Here is a 16,130-nt window from a genome sequence, read left to right on the forward strand (position 1 = left end):
GAAATATGATCCATAAGTTGTAGATCCTGACCTTATTTCACACTCAGTTATATCTGCCCTAAAATAGACAGATCTGCCCGATGGCCACATCTGCAAACCCTTCAAATCTACCAAGTCTCCACAGTCCAATCCAGTCTAGATATTATAATGGGTGTCTGCTGTCATTAAGTGACTAATGTCCATTGTGGATTGAAACTGTTCAAGAACTCAGGTTAAATTGAATTGACAAAGTGAGTGGTGTCCCATTTGATGTCATCAAAGTTGTTTTCTGACTATATTGTAAATGATGACAATAGTTCAATCTAGTGCATTAAAAGCTAATAGTACACTGGGAAATGAAAATTACAGCAATTTCCTGGATGGGGGGAATATAAACGAACAAGAACCTTAAATGAGCTAAAAAAAGGTGTGTTGTCTGTCTGTCTGTCCTATTGAGCACTGTTGTCTGCCTGTCCTATGGAGCACTGTTGTCTGCCTGTCCTATGGAGCACTGTTGTCTGCCTGTCCTATGGAGCACTGTTGTCTGCCTGTCCTATGGAGCACTGTTGTCTGTCTGTCCTATTGAGCACTGTTGTCTGTCTGTCCTATTGAGCACTGTTGTCTGCCTGTCCTATGGAGCACTGTTGTCTGCCTGTCCTATTGAGCACTGTTGTCTGTCTGTCCTATGGAGCACTGTTGTCTGTCTGTCCTATTGAGCACTGTTGTCTGCCTGTCCTATGGAGCACTGTTGTCTGTCTGTCCTATTGAGCACTGTTGTCTGTCTGTCCTATTGAGCACTGTTGTCTGCCTGCCTGTTGAAGGAAATTATAGATGAAATGATTAATAATGTATACATTTCAATTAAAACCATTTATTCTGATACTATTATGTTATGATATGAAATGTATGGGCTCTTGGTTAAGCTGTTACTGAAAATGTAAGTAAAAACAAATTAATTGTCTGTACCTTGCGAGTTTAAGGGGGAGAGATGAGATAGCTTTTCAGACAGATAAGAATGTTTGGATTGTGTTCCATTAGTGGAGAAAAGTATATCTTTTAGACAGGTTGGAATGTAGTTTTATGAGGGGAGTAGAAGATCTCCAGACCTGAATACTAAGCTATTGTGAGGATGGGAGAGAGTGTGAAACTGATGACGTCATTTTATGTTCTCTCTTTAAAATGTAATGTTCTTTGTATTTTGGGTCAGTACTCATCAAGAATAAATGCTGAACTTGTTTTTAAGACTGGTCTCTTGCTAATTCATGCAAATGATAAACTTACAACTTATCATGAAATAGATAAGAGTGTGAATTTGGTTTTGGCTGCAAAACACACAGGAATTTAGAATTCCTCTATCACTGTCCTATGGAGCACTGTTGTCTGCCTGTCCTATGGAGCACTGTTGTCTGTCTGTCCTATGGAGCACTGTTGTCTGTCTGTCCTATGGAGCACTGTTGTCTGTCTGTCCTATGGAGCACTGTTGTCTGTCTGTCCTATGGAGCACTGTTGTCTGTCTGTCCTATGGAGCACTGTTGTCTGTCTGTCCTATGGAGCACTGTTGTCTGCCTGTCCTATGGAGCACCGTTGTCTGTCTGTCCTATGGAGCACTGTTGTCTGTCTGTCCTATTGAGCACTGTTGTCTGTCTGTCCTATTGAGCACTGTTGTCTGTCTGTCCTATTGAGCACTGTTGTCTGCCTGTCCTATGGAGCACTGTTGTCTGTCTGTCCTATGGAGCACTGTTGTCTGTCTGTCCTATTGAGCACTGTTGTCTGCCTGTCCTATGGAGCACTGTTGTCTGTCTGTCCTATGGAGCACTGTTGTCTGTCTGTCCTATGGAGCACTGTTGTCTGTCTGTCCTATTGAGCACTGTTGTCTGCCTGTCCTATGGAGCACAGTTGTCTGTCTGTCCTATGGAGCACTGTTGTCTGTCTGTCCTATGGAGCACTGTTGTCTGTCTGTCCTATGGAGCACTGTTGTCTGTCTGTCCTATGGAGCACTGTTGTCTGTCTGTCCTATGGAGCACTGTTGTCTGTCTGTCCTATGGAGCACTGTTGTCTGTCTGTCCTATTGAGCACTGTTGTCTGTCTGTCCTATGGAGCACTGTTGTCTGTCTGTCCTATGGAGCACTGTTGTATGTCTGTCCTATGGAGCACTGTTGTCTGTCTGTCCTATGGAGCACTGTTGTCTGTCTGTCCTATGGAGCACTGTTGTCTGCCTGTCCTATGGAGCACTGTTGTCTGCCTGTTCTATGGAGCACCGTTGTCTGTCTGTCCTATGGAACACTGTTGTCTGCCTGTCCTATGGAGCACTGTTGTCTGTCTGTCCTATTGAGCACTGTTGTCTGCCTGTCCTATGGAGCACTGTTGTCTGTCTGTCCTATGGAGCACTGTTGTCTGTCTGTCCTATGGAGCACTGTTGTCTGTCTGTCCTATGGAGCACTGTTGTCTGTCTGTCCTATGGAGCACTGTTGTCTGTCTGTCCTATGGAGCACTGTTGTCTGTCTGTCCTATGGAGCACTGTTGTCTGTCTGTCCTATGGAGCACTGTTGTCTGTCTGTCCTATTGAGCACTGTTGTCTGTCTGTCCTATGGAGCACTGTTGTCTGTCTGTCCTATGGAGCACTGTTGTATGTCTGTCCTATGGAGCACTGTTGTCTGTCTGTCCTATGGAGCACTGTTGTCTGTCTGTCCTATGGAGCACTGTTGTCTGCCTGTCCTATGGAGCACTGTTGTCTGCCTGTCCTATGGAGCACTGTTGTCTGCCTGTTCTATGGAGCACCGTTGTCTGTCTGTCCTATGGAACACTGTTGTCTGCCTGTCCTATGGAGCACTGTTGTCTGTCTGTCCTATGGAACACTGTTGTCTGCCTGTCCTATGGAGCACTGTTGTCTGTCTGTCCTATGGAACACTGTTGTCTGCCTGTCCTATGGAACACTGTTGTCTGCCTGTCCTATGGAACACTGTTTGAGGACTCACCTGGATCAAACATGTCTCTCCAGAGGACTGCCATCAGACAAACGGCAAAAATTAAAAACATTGTCTTCAGCGGGACCTGCATAACAATGTTGACTTCTATTCAGTGCCGCAGGTGATGCTCAGGTAAGACACGTGACTTTAATTGGTAAAACAATTTCGTGCCTGTGCCAATATCCTACTTCATCGAACTGTAAAAACAAAACAGTCCCGTAAGGTTATTCTAAAAACTCCATCAAGTTCTGTAAAGCATGCTTGATCACACTGCTGCAAGGTACGGACAAAGTGGTTCTTGCCTTCCACCTCATATATATTGTAGCCCTAGCCTACAGCTTGTCTTCCTAAAAGAGGCAGCGACACTTGGACACCAGCCATGTAAGTTGGCACATACAGTTGAAGTCGGAAGTTTACATACACCTTAGCCAAATACATTTCAACTCAGTTTTTCACAATTCCTGACATTTAATCCTCGTAAAAATTCCCTGTCTTAGGTCAGTTAGGATCACCACTTTATTTTAAGAATGTGAAATGTCAGAATAATAGTAGAGATAATTATTTATTTCAGCTTTTATTTCTTTCATCACATACCCAGTGGATCAGAAGTTGACATACACTCAATTAGTATTTGGTAGCATTGCCTTTAAATGGTTTAACTTGGGTCAAACATTTCGGGTAGCCTTCCACAATAAGTTGGGTGAATTTTAGCCCATTCCTCCTGACAGAGCTGGTGTAACTGAGTCACGTTTGTAGGCCTCCTTGATCGCACACACTTTTTCAGTTCTGCCCACAAATGTTCTATAAGATTGAGGTCAGGGCTTTGTGATGGCCACTCCAATACCTTGACTTTGTTGTCCTTAAGCCATTTTGCCACAACTTTGGAAGTATGCTCATTGCCCATTTGGAAGACCCATTTCCTAGTATTTACGGAATGTCTGTCTCTTACCAACCAAATACCGTTGTGAATAGAACTTGGCCATTTTAAACGATGTATATTATGAAATAAAAAAGCATGTTTTTTCAATTACCTTGTGGATTGATGACCAACCAAGAACACTGCGCATGACTGCAACAGAAGAACCATATCTCCACCTTAAAACAATCCTTGCTGCTTTATTCTGTGCATTCTGCAGCCTCCTAACTTCACTAGATGATGCATTTCCCCAGACCACCGAACAGTAGTTCACCTGACTCTCAATTAATGCTTGTGTTATTTGCTGAAGGATTTCCCCTGGTAAATATTTAGCTATCCTTCTGATTATGCATGCTGTTTTGATTTTTTTTTTTACATAGATTAGTTATTTGAGACGACCATGATAAGCAGTTGTCTAGCTGCACTCCCTTAATTGTATCCCATGCTGTTTTGGCCTTTTCCTAGTTGAACAGACAAGTTTGTTTTGGCAAACCCACTTCCTGATATTCTCCAAATCTCCTTGTAAAGCCTGCTGTACCTGTTGAACCGATTGTCTTGCTGTATAAATTGTAGTATCATCTGCAAATATAGTAGATTGAGTTTCAACCAAGGCATAGGGAAGGTCGTTGGTATATATTAAATAAAGAAGTGTCCCAAGGCAGCTGCCCTGCGGTATTCCACAGTTTAACACATTAGGGGAAGAAAATGAACCATTGATATAGGTGGACTGTTTCCTGTCAGTTAGATATGACTGTACCCAATTCAATGCTACCTCCTTAAAACCATAATGCATTAATGTTGTCAAGATTATTTAATGATCCACTAAATCAAATGCTGCACTGAAATCTAAAAATAGTACACCTACAAATTTGCCATTATCCATAGCATTGAGCCACTGATCAGTCATGTCAACCAATGCAGTTGTAGTGGAATGGTTTTTGCGATAAGCATGCTGACTGGCTGTAATCAGATCATTCTTTTCCATGTACTCCCACATTTGTCTACTCACAATACCCTCCAATATCTTACTGAGTGTAGGGAGTAGACTAATTGGTCGACTATTAGCAGGAGTAATGAGTTCTTTGCTGTCTTTCGGAATAGGACAAAGTTTCGCATGCTTCCATACATTTGCAAACATCCCCTTTTCCAGTGACCAGTTAAATATGTATCTCAGTGGAAATGCAATCTGGGGTGCAGCACAGCGAAGCAAAAAATTGCCCATAAGACCATAACCTGTAGATTTACCATCAGGTAATGACTTCAATAGGTTTAACACCTCCTCCACTGACACCGTTTGTAGACTAAAAGAGCAGATCTTATTGCTCAAAATATGATCATCAATCCATTGGACAATAGCTTGTTTGGATGAATGTATGTCTTCATTGTTGCTCAGTAAATTCATTTTCTTTGTAAAAAAATCTGCAAAATGATTGGCAATATCAACTGGTTTTGTGATTATTCTCCTGTCAACCTCCACACTAGATGGGCATGATGAGATAGATGTACCAAGCAAGCCCTTAACTGTGTTCCATACCTTTTTAGAATCATTTTTACAATCAATAAACGCATTGTTGTAAAATAACTTATTTTCTTTCGATTCTATTTAACTGCATAATTACATAATGTTCTATCTATAAATTAATAAATTTCCAATTTTGACTTGAGATGCTGCTTCAATACATCATTTTCATCCCTCATGATGCCATCTATGTTGTGAAGTGCCCCAGTCCCTCCTGCAGCAAAGCACTCCCACAACATGATGCTGCCACCCCCGTGCTTCACGATTGGGATGGAATTCTTCGGCTTGCAAGCGTCCACCTTATTCCTCTAGACCAGAGGAATAAGAGGGAGAAAAAGTACGATCTTTGTCCCCATGTGCAGTTGCAAACCGTAGTCTGCCGTGTTTATGGTGGATTTGAAGCAGTGGCTTCTTCCTTGCTGAGTGGCCTTTCAGGTTATGTCGATATAGGACTCGTTTTACTGTGGATATAGATACTTTTGTACCTGTTTCCTCCAGCATCTTCACAAGGTCATTTGCTGTTGTTCTGGGATTGATTTGCACTTTTTGCAACAAAGTACATTCATCTCTAGGAGACAGAACGCATCTCCTTCCTGAGCGGTATGACGGCTGCGTGGTCCCATGGTGTTCATACTTGCGTACTATTGTTTGTACAGATGAACGTGGTACCTTCAGGCGTTTGGAAATTGCTCCCAAGGATGAACCAAACTTGTGGAGGTCTACCATTTTTTTTTCTGAGGTCTTGGCTGATTTCTTTTGATTTTCCCATGATGTCAAGCAAAGAGTCACTGAGTTTGATGGTAGGCCTTGAAATACATCCACAGGTACACCTCCAATTGACTCAAATTATGTCAATTAGCCTATCAGAAGCTTCTAAAGCCATGACATAATTTTCTGGAACTTTCCATGCTGTTTAAAGGCACAGTCAACTTAGTGTATGTACATTTCTGACCCACTTGAATTGTGATACAGTGAATTATAAGTGAAATAATCTGTATGTAAAACAATTTTTGGAAAAATTACTCGTGTCATGTACAAAGTAGATGTCCTAACCGACTTGCCAAAACTATAGTTTGTTAACGTGAAATTTATGGAATGGTTGAAAAATGAGTTTTAATGACTCCAACCTAAGTGTATGTAAACTTCCGACTGTATACAGTACCAGTCAAAACTTTGGACACACCTACTCATTGAAGAGTTTTTCTTTATTTTTACTCTTTTCTAAATTGTAGAATAATAGTGAAGACATCAGCACTATGAAATAACACATATGGAATCATATAGTAACCAAAAAAGTGTTAAACAAATCACAATATATTTTATATTTGAGATTTTTCAAAGTAGGCACCCTTTGCCTTGATGACAACTTTGCACACTCTTGGCATTCTCTCAACCAGCTTCATGAGGTAGTCACCTGGAATGCATTTCAATTAACAGGTGTGCCTTGTTAAGTTAATTTGTGGAATTTCTTTCCTTCTTAATGCGTTTGAGCCAACCATTTGTGTTGTGACAAGGTAGGGTTGGTATACAGAAGATAGCCCTATTTGGTAAAAGACCAAATCCATATTATGGCAAGAACAGCTCAAATAAGCAAAGAGAAATGACAGTCCACCATTATTTTAAGACATGAAGGTCAGACATTTCAGAAAACTTTCAAAGTTTCTTCAAGTGCAGTCGCAAAAACTATCAAGCTCTATGATGAAACTGGCTCTCATGAGGACCACCACAGGAAAGGAAGACCCAGAGTTACCTCTGCTGCAGAGGATAAATTCATTCGAGTTACCAGCCTCAGAAATTGTAGTCCAAATAAATGCTTCACAGAGTTCAAGTAACAGACACATCTCAACATCAACTGTTCAGAGGAGACTGCATGAATCAGGGCTTCATAGTCAATTTTCTTTAAAGAAAGCACTACTAAAGGACACCAATAATAACAAGAGACTTACTTGGGCCAAGAAACATGAGCAATGAACATTAGACTGGTGGAAATTTGTCCTTTGGTCTGATGAGTACAAATTTGAGATTTTTGAATCCAACCACAGTGTCTTTGTGAGACGCAGAGTAGGTGAACGGATGATCTTCGTTCCCATTGTGAAGCCTAGAAGAGGAGGTGTGACAGACACTGTCTGTGATTTATTTAGAATTCAAGGCACACTTAACCAGCATGGCTATCATAGCATTCTGCAGCGATACACCATCCCATTTGGTTTGCGCTTTGGGGGACTATCATTTGTTTTTCAGGAGGACAATGACCCAACACACCTCTAGGGCGTGTAAGGGCTATTTCACCAAGAAGGAGAGTGATGGAGTGCTGCATCAAATGACCTGGCCTCCACGGTCACCCGACCTCAACCTAATTGAGGTGGTTTAGGATGAGTTGGACCGCAGAGTGAAGGAAAAGCATCCAACAAGTCCTCAGCATATGTTGGAACTCCTTCAAGACTGTTGGAAAAGCATTCCAGGTGAGATTGGTTGAGAGAATGCCAAGAGTGTGCAAAGTTGTCATCAAGGCAAAGGGTGCCTACTTTGAAGAATATAAAATATATTTTGATTTGTTTAACTCTTTTGTTTACTACATGGTTCCATACGTGTTATTTCACGTTATATTCTACAATGTAGAAAATAGTAAAAAAATTAATGAAAAACTTGAATGAGTATGTGTGTCCAAACTTTTGACTGGTACTGCATGTATAATTATTTTTTCATGTCAGATAGGCAAATACACAATGTAATTGTATGCCCGCTTCCTTATACTCATTCTACTTCTCCCTCTCGCCATATTCTCATGCACAGGAATATGGGAGATATGCTATGTACCAGGAGCTGGGAACACACACCTTGTGCAAAAAATATCTCTTTTATTATCCATGATAGTGTTGTTACACAAACAGACAAAACGGAAAATTGAACACTTGTAAGCTTACTAAATAATCAACTTTTGTAGAAAGCAGCAAAATAACATGGTAAATATATTTCCTCTGAATCTCGACAGTCCTGTAAACTTGCAAACTACACAATAAAGCACTGTAACAACGGAGGGAGGAGAGAAAATTCTGATATTTTCCCAAACAGAGCTTTTGAATACCACTGACTGTCTGATGGGCATGATGAAATAATTAATGGTTTTAATAGCTAGCAAACACTGTGAGAATGACAGAGCAGAACACAAGAGGAGGACAACAAGTTTCCAAATGTATGTAGAATTTAAGATCTAAATTAAGTGGCATTTTGAGGTAACATTACTTTTAAACTAAATTGAATTATTTCGGGCCTTCTAGTGGCAAAATGCCACTACTGGAAAGGAATCTTCACCGGCCACACAGATAAAGATAAAAGGTCTTTATCTTTGTTCAACTTCTCTCAACAATTGCTAGTTTCAAAAGTCAATTTCAACATCAACCTTTTTAGTGTGGATAAATAGCCCCATTAAAACATATGTGCAGCTTTACAAAAGCATTCACATAAGGGACATTTTTACACCTTCATTTCTGAGGTGAACAAAGAACAAAAACTAAAGCTAGAAACATGAAACGGTTTTATGACCTTTTATGTTTAATTCCTTACTTAAAAAAAGGTTTAAATGCTAAGTAAACCTGACCACTAGTGGGGAAAAATAATGAACCAACAATGGCTGCAATCGCAAAATAAAGCATTATTCAACATCAAACAGGAAGAGCAAATAATACCAAAGCATCTTTGCAGTATTTTTTAAAATGCGACACACATTACAGGTATTTACAAAAGGTAAGTACAGTTACGGGCATGACGGTCTAACAACATGACAGAAATATTACAATATTCAACCATGACTACGGGTTGGTTGTAATCCAAAATGTCTTAAACATGACTCTCTGAACTTATGAAACTAGTAGCTAAGTCAAACAATTCCTCTCAAATTAAAATGTGAGCTTAGCTGGTGTGGGTGTTTCTGAAACATGAGCAGGCAAATCTTGGCAATTGTTTATAATTTCTATTAAATAACATTATTTTCTTGCACTATTCAAGCAACACATTTGAACATTAACATAGGTCATTTTCACTGATAATATCTACTTCCTTAGCCAAACAAAACACAAATTCTATTGTCCATAGTAACCAAGTCATCAACCATCAGTTGGGAATACATTGTATCAAAGCTTTTGCCCTGGTACAAAGTTCGTAACCATGTTTTATTTCAGAATATATAAATAAAAATGATAGCTAAATATGTTCTAAAATAAGTTGCACAGAGTTAAGAAAAATAAAACATTGCTGCTTCATCTCTTGTTTCTTAAAGTAACTGTCGAGTGAAAATGTAACTTTAAAGAAAGTTAATATTCTGTTAAGCCAAATAATGTTGTTGACTCGTCCTATACTCATGTGGCCAAAGCATAAATTGGAGAAAAATAAACACTTCAAAAACCCCACCTCAAACTTGTATCTAAAACAGACAGTTTAAATAGAGTATGATGTTATACTCCTGAGGAGGATGAGCTGGCCAATCAGCGGCCTACTCGCATTAAAATTTGTGATGACCAGTATACGCCCACACCATTATGTTGTTGGGGTACACACACACCATTCAAATACAGAAAAGCTGCTTTTTAACATACTTAATTACTTTTTTTTGGAAGGAAAACTATTTTTCTCATATTGTAAGTAATTAATTGTCATATTTCATAGAAATCTGGAAAAGTTTGACAGTTACTTTAAATGAAAAATAAATAGATGTAAGCTTTGAGCTGTTTACAAAAGCCTACTCAATCTAAGTCACAGATTTCACACTTTTAGCAAACTTCTGACCTTGATAGTCCTTCTCCCATTAGATGAGATAAGGCAGGGAACATGTCCACAATAATGTGTCAGGTTTGCAGAGTTTCATTTCAATCCAGTCAACTCAGGGGAGGTATTCAAATTCCATTGATGAATTAAGCTTCTCAATATTTCGATTTGGTAAATACAGAATTTTGAACTCACTTCCTGAATTGACTGAGTTCAAATGGGAGTCGACCTCAAGGTGGGTGTACAGGTGTGAGGGTCTGAGGCGGGGGGACTAGAAAGTCCTTCCTACGTAGGTTTGACCAGGTCAGATTGTATTCTAGGTGGTTTTGACCAGGTCGAATTTGTATTCTAGGTGGTTTTGACAAGGTTTAGTTGTATTCTAGGTGTTTTTGACCAGGTCTAGTTGTATTCTAGGTGGTTTTGACAAGGTCAAGTTGTATTCTAGGTGGTTTTGACAAGGTCAAGTTGTATTCTAGGTGGTTTTGACAAGGTCAAGTTGTATTCTAGGTGGTTTTGACAAGGTCAAGTGATATTCTAGGTGGTTTTGACAAGGTCAAATTGTATTCTAGGTGGTTTTGACAAGGTCAAGTTGTATTCTAGGTGGTTTTGACAAGGTCATAAACGTGGATGTGGAAGTCGTCGTCGTATTTGATGTAGTAGACGGAGGGTTTGGCGGGAACCTGGTAGATTACCAGCCCAGTCCTCTTCACGCCCTTATCAGTGACATACTCCACCTGCTTACCCACAAGGCTCTCTGTCTCCTCGCCTGGCTTCCTGTCCGCAGGCAGCAGGTGTTTGTTCTCTGGGAAACGAGGAAAAAAAATAAAGGAGGAAAAAAAGAGATGCATATGGTGTCTGCCGTTTTACTTCACATACCAGAACAAATACTTCCTCCTCTTTCAGATCCTCTACTCAGCAGCTAGCCACGTAAGACCAGTTCTCATGCTTTCAACAGACTACAACCATTTCACCCAGTAGCCTCATAAGCCATTCATGACCTGATTTTGAGTTGTCTTTCTGGATGTATACTTTGATCCCCAGCAGCATCTGCCCAGCATACTCAGACGTGTGTATATCTCTTCTGTATATCTTTTCCTTAGCTTTTACATGTCAAACCTGCCTTTCATTCAACTTTACAACAATTACTTCATCCTCAGGTTCTGATAGTACTGTGGACATGGCTTCCTCCCAGGCCATCCACATACTGTGCTGTATGTCCCTATTTCAACTGCCCTATGCAGTGAAGACCATTTCTATTTCTCTTAGGGAGATAAGATATGTGTGGGTTAAAGTCTTTACAAAGTCCTTAATTCATGTTAAACTAGGTTTACAAACTCCTTTACTAATGTTAAGGTTTCCCTTGTGTCAGCACTAACCATTGCAACAGACCTGTGATTTGTATCAGACCCTCTGTCACGTCATCTTCTAAAGGTTAAGATAATTATATGGAGTAAATAAAAGTCCTCTTCTAAAGGTTGAGATAATTATATGGAGTAAATAAAAGTCCTCTTCTAAAGGTTGAGATAATTATATGGAGTAAATAAAAGTCCTCTTCTAAAGGTTGAGATAATTATATGGAGTAAATAAAAGTCCTCTTCTAAAGGTTGAGATAATTATATGGAGTAAATAAAAGTCCTCTTCTAAAGGTTAAGATAATTATATGGAGTAAATAAAAGTCTCTTCTAAAGGTTGAGATAATTATATGGAGTAAATAAAAGTCCTCTTCTAAAGGTTGAGATAATTATATGGAGTAAATAAAAGTCCTCTTCTAAAGGTTGAGATAATTATATGGAGTAAATAAAAGTCCTCTTCTAAAGGTTAAGATAATTATATGGAGTAAATAAAAGTCCTCTTCTAAAGGTTAAGATAATTATATGGAGTAAATAAAAGTCCTCTTCTAAAGGTTGAGATAATTATATGGAGTAAATAAAAGTCCTCTTCTAAAGGTTAAGATAATTATATGGAGTAAATAAAAGTCCTCTTCTAAAGGTTGAGATAATTATATGGAGTAAATAAAAGTCCTCTTCTAAAGGTTGAGATAATTATATGGAGTAAATAAAAGTCCTCTTCTAAAGGTTGAGATAATTATATGGAGTAAATAAAAGTCCTCTTCTAAAGGTTAAGATAATTAAATGGAGTAAATTAAAGTGTTTCGCACCAGCTTCAGGGAGGATGCGGAGGTCTCCGTCCTTATAGTCGTCCCAGAGCTGGTACATGTAGAGCACAGGGTCCTTCTCATAGGTGATGTAGTACCAGTTGGTCATGATGGGGGCGCGAGACAGCACCATGCCCCTCCACTCATTCTTCTCACCGTCCTCCTTCTCAAACAGGTGCTCCACAGCCTTGCCCACCAACTCTGGCGCATCGTGGGGCACCTTGATCTTGTTGTTTACTATGGAGGTAAAGAGAAGGATTTATAGTTTTGAAAAACACTAAAATAGCAGCCTGGTCAAGAATACGGAACACTCACTTTTGGTTTCAGATTATTTCATTTAACTTGGCAAGTCAGTTAAGAACGACGGCCAACATAGGGCCAATTGTGCACCACCCTATGGGACTCCCAATCACAGCCAGATGTAATACAGACTGGATTCGAACCAGGGACTGTAGTGACGTCTCTTGCACTGAGATGCAGTGCCTTAGACCGCTGCGCCACTCGAGAGCCCCAAAATAGAACGTGTGCTGGTTCCACCAGGCTACTAAAATAGTTAAATAACTTAGACTGAGAGAATTGCTCTTTTTGTGTACTTTGAGGGCGAGAGGTAACATGGGGAAACAAATACTCCATTTAAAAAAACAGCCCTAGGCCCTTTCGATCTGAATGTAATGGATAGGTCCAATCCTATTCAATTCTTCTACATTGACACATATACAGTACAAGCTAGGTGCTGGGGTGATGGGATTGAACAAAATGATCTTGCATCGAGTTGACAACACCTTTATCTTGTGGTTTGCTGTACAGGAGACAAGGAGAGCAATGGGGATAATGGTATGCAGGCTTTTATTTACAATTAGGCCTTTCTAAGATTAATCTGTTGTGTACATACTGACCTGGAACAAAGACCAGCACACACTGTTCTTTTGTGTTTTGTACATATTCGCTTGGTGGTCATTCCAGGTCGAGAATTTATTCTCTCATTACCAACATGCTTAAATCAAAGCTTTAACATACTCAAATAGTAGGTGAACCCACCGACTTTCTCTGTTAAAACCTGCAGGTTGGACACCCGCTCGTCTTTGAACAGCTCGATGCCATAGACGCAGTCGAAGCCGTCGTATTTGACCATGTACAGGGAGGTGTTGACGGTGAGGCGCTCCAGCACTGTGCCTTTCCACTTGGTCAGGTTGCCCTTCTCCCTCCAATTGTGCTCAATCCGCAGGCCCAGCAGGTTGTTAGGGTCTAGGGTCGACGACAGAGACAAACCCGAACTCTCACTCAGCTCGCCGCTGCTACGCTTTCTGAGAGAAGAATATAGGTGTAGGTTAAAGCATAACAGGAAATACCCAAAACAGTACTCAAATATCAGTGAAATAATCAAGAACAGGTGTTTCAACCTACCTGCCCCTTTTCTTGGACATATTTCCAGAAATTCACACAATCCTGTGGGCAGAGAGCAAAGAGAGTGTATTATTTCAATGCAAAACCTTAAATAATGTAGCAAATGGCAGGGCAGGGAAGCGAACCCAGGTCGCTGGCTCACAAAGTGAGGATCGCTATGTTGCACCATCAGAACGGAAAGGCACGTCCCTACGCCCTCGACAACTCAGCCCCTCACACTTCTGGGTCGTAAGTTCACAAACACCATCCCACTTCTGACACCAGTGTAGCGAACAGCAGGGCAGGGGAAGCGAGCCCGGGTCACTGGCATGAAAGGCATACACCCTGCGAATCGTGCCAATAGAGTTCACCCACTTAGTGGAAATAGTAATGCGGCTCATATTTATTTTTATTTTTTATTTGACCTTTATTTAACTAGGCAGGTCAGTTAAGAACAAATTCTTATTTTCAATGACGGCCTAGGAACAGTGGGTTAACTGCCTGTTCAGGGGCAGAACGACAGATTTGTACCTTGTCAGCTCGGGGGTTTGAACTTGCAACCTTCCGGTTACAAGTCCAATACCAAGGATCTCTACCATAGTTTCTCCAGATTGAGATTCATTTAATACAATTGTATTGAGTGTAGGCTAATTATGAATTAGCATTTCACTAGGCTATATTGATAACACATGGACTGTGTCACGGGGTAGAAATACCTATATTCAAATGACAAATGTTAGATGGCACATTGATCTGGAGACATGCAATCTGCAAATCATAACAAGATAACCTGTTACAGTGTTATCATATAATGAATTGTGGCTACGCAAGCAATAAACCCAGACCCACCAGTGTACAAGTACCGGCGAGGATGGGTTATTTCACCCAGGTAGCCCTAGTTTCCCGCGAGTATACCACAGCCGTTGTTACAATGGTTAATACGATGGTTGCATTTACACGGGCAGACAAATTCTGATATTTTTCGAACTAATTGGTGTTATGACCAATTAAATCAGCTCTAAAAGCATCTGATGTGATTGGTCAAAAGACCAATTAGTGGCAAAAAAATATCATAATTGGGCTGCCTGTGTAAACGCAGATTAAGTAGCCCTACCGGATGTCAACAAACAACGTCGCCCTCAACTGCTGCATGTGCAATTGTCTGTGAAATCATGTCATGATTCTAATGTAATTTCGCTGCGGACCACGTTTCGTAAGATTGCAGCAATTTGATATTTTTGGACAAGCCAGAGATATTCCTGACTGCAACATCAAGGTGTAAGCATGCCTGTAAGCATTGATGTAGGCCTAGCCTTTCACATGCACGATTACGTTCAGATGTTGCCAATTGCTTTTCAAAGACGCGCGTGCCCATTTGCGCAAAGCGAAACCAATAATAGAACATTCAACGTCATGTAATCATGTGCGGTAATTTTGTGCCGTAACACTGACCACTGGTATACAGTAAAACGACCAACTGTGTTGGCATTTGCATTACCATAAATAGCGTAGACAAAATTGACACACTGGAGGGCTTGAAATGCATTATAATGTAGTGCAGTAACACGATTATCAAAGTAGAAAGCATATTTAGACAAAGAGAGTTACCTGGCCCCTATTTTCATATCTACTTCCCTCTGCTGAGCAGAATCCGCCTCATGAAGGCTACAAGGAAACAGTCTGACTACGGGAACTACAACTACCAAGATAGGTTTATGATTAAACGCTGTAAAAGTGTTGTCATTCGCACAGGCCGCTGGGAGTTCGTGTCCTTCACGTTACCCACCCAAATAAAGCCATTGCAATAGATTGGGTTGTGTAACTCACAAAGCAGCAAAAATAACGGTCTTTAGTGGAGCTGTACATTGTGGCTTTGACAAGCAATTAAATATTCAGTGTGTAGGCCTGTCTATTTCAGGAAAAATGAATGAACATAAAAAGTATCCATTTTGTTTTGCCAATCTGTCGGCCAAGCGTTTAGATTGAACTACATTTCCCACAATGCAATACACATCGCGGATTGGGTTGGGAAAATTCCTTTACAGCTGCACTATGACATGTATTTTTCCCTCAGCCCATACTTTCTTTGTCCCGCTATTCAACTGTGGGCCCATATGAATAGCTATGCCTGCTTTAGGAAATAGATTTTTACATAGTCTAGACCTACAATGTGTGAGTACTTCTGTAGAATGGATGCATTGCATGTTTATATTTATATCAAATTATATAATATTGGCTACTAATAATAATATGTTAGCAATTATAAAATGGATCAATGTTGAATAAAGGCTTGGATGTGGTGTTGTGAATGAGTCAACCAGGTGTTATTTGCAAGAAGGCGGAGGCACACAACACACACACACACACACACACACACACACACACACACACACACACACACACAACATTTGTAAATTTAGTCTGATAATAATCTGTACAAAACAGTTCATC

General features: G+C 40.2%; 1 protein-coding gene across 2 annotated transcripts; it reads right to left on the bottom strand.

Moving 5' to 3' along the window:
• Positions 1-10,647: 10,647 nt before the first annotated feature.
• LOC115114743 (spindlin-W-like) lies at positions 10,648-15,375 on the bottom strand. 2 transcript variants are annotated; one of them, XM_029643226.2, is made up of 5 exons: positions 15,288-15,375; positions 13,701-13,742; positions 13,335-13,600; positions 12,300-12,533; positions 10,648-10,943 (listed from the first exon to the last, which is right to left on the bottom strand). In XM_029643226.2, the coding sequence occupies exons 2-5, from the start codon at positions 13,718-13,720 to the stop codon at positions 10,738-10,740; spliced, it is 726 nt and encodes a 241-aa protein (XP_029499086.1). In that variant the 5' UTR covers positions 13,721-13,742; positions 15,288-15,375; the 3' UTR covers positions 10,648-10,737. The 2 variants fall into 2 exon arrangements, with proteins under 2 accessions (XP_029499086.1, XP_029499088.1); XM_029643228.2 differs by lacking the exon at positions 15,288-15,375 and adding an exon at positions 14,794-14,849.
• Between the last annotated feature and the right edge of the window lie 755 nt (positions 15,376-16,130).

The sequence above is a fragment of the Oncorhynchus nerka genome, linkage group LG9b (genome assembly GCF_034236695.1).
Source record: "Oncorhynchus nerka isolate Pitt River linkage group LG9b, Oner_Uvic_2.0, whole genome shotgun sequence".
Classification (NCBI taxonomy): domain Eukaryota; kingdom Metazoa; phylum Chordata; class Actinopteri; order Salmoniformes; family Salmonidae; genus Oncorhynchus; species Oncorhynchus nerka.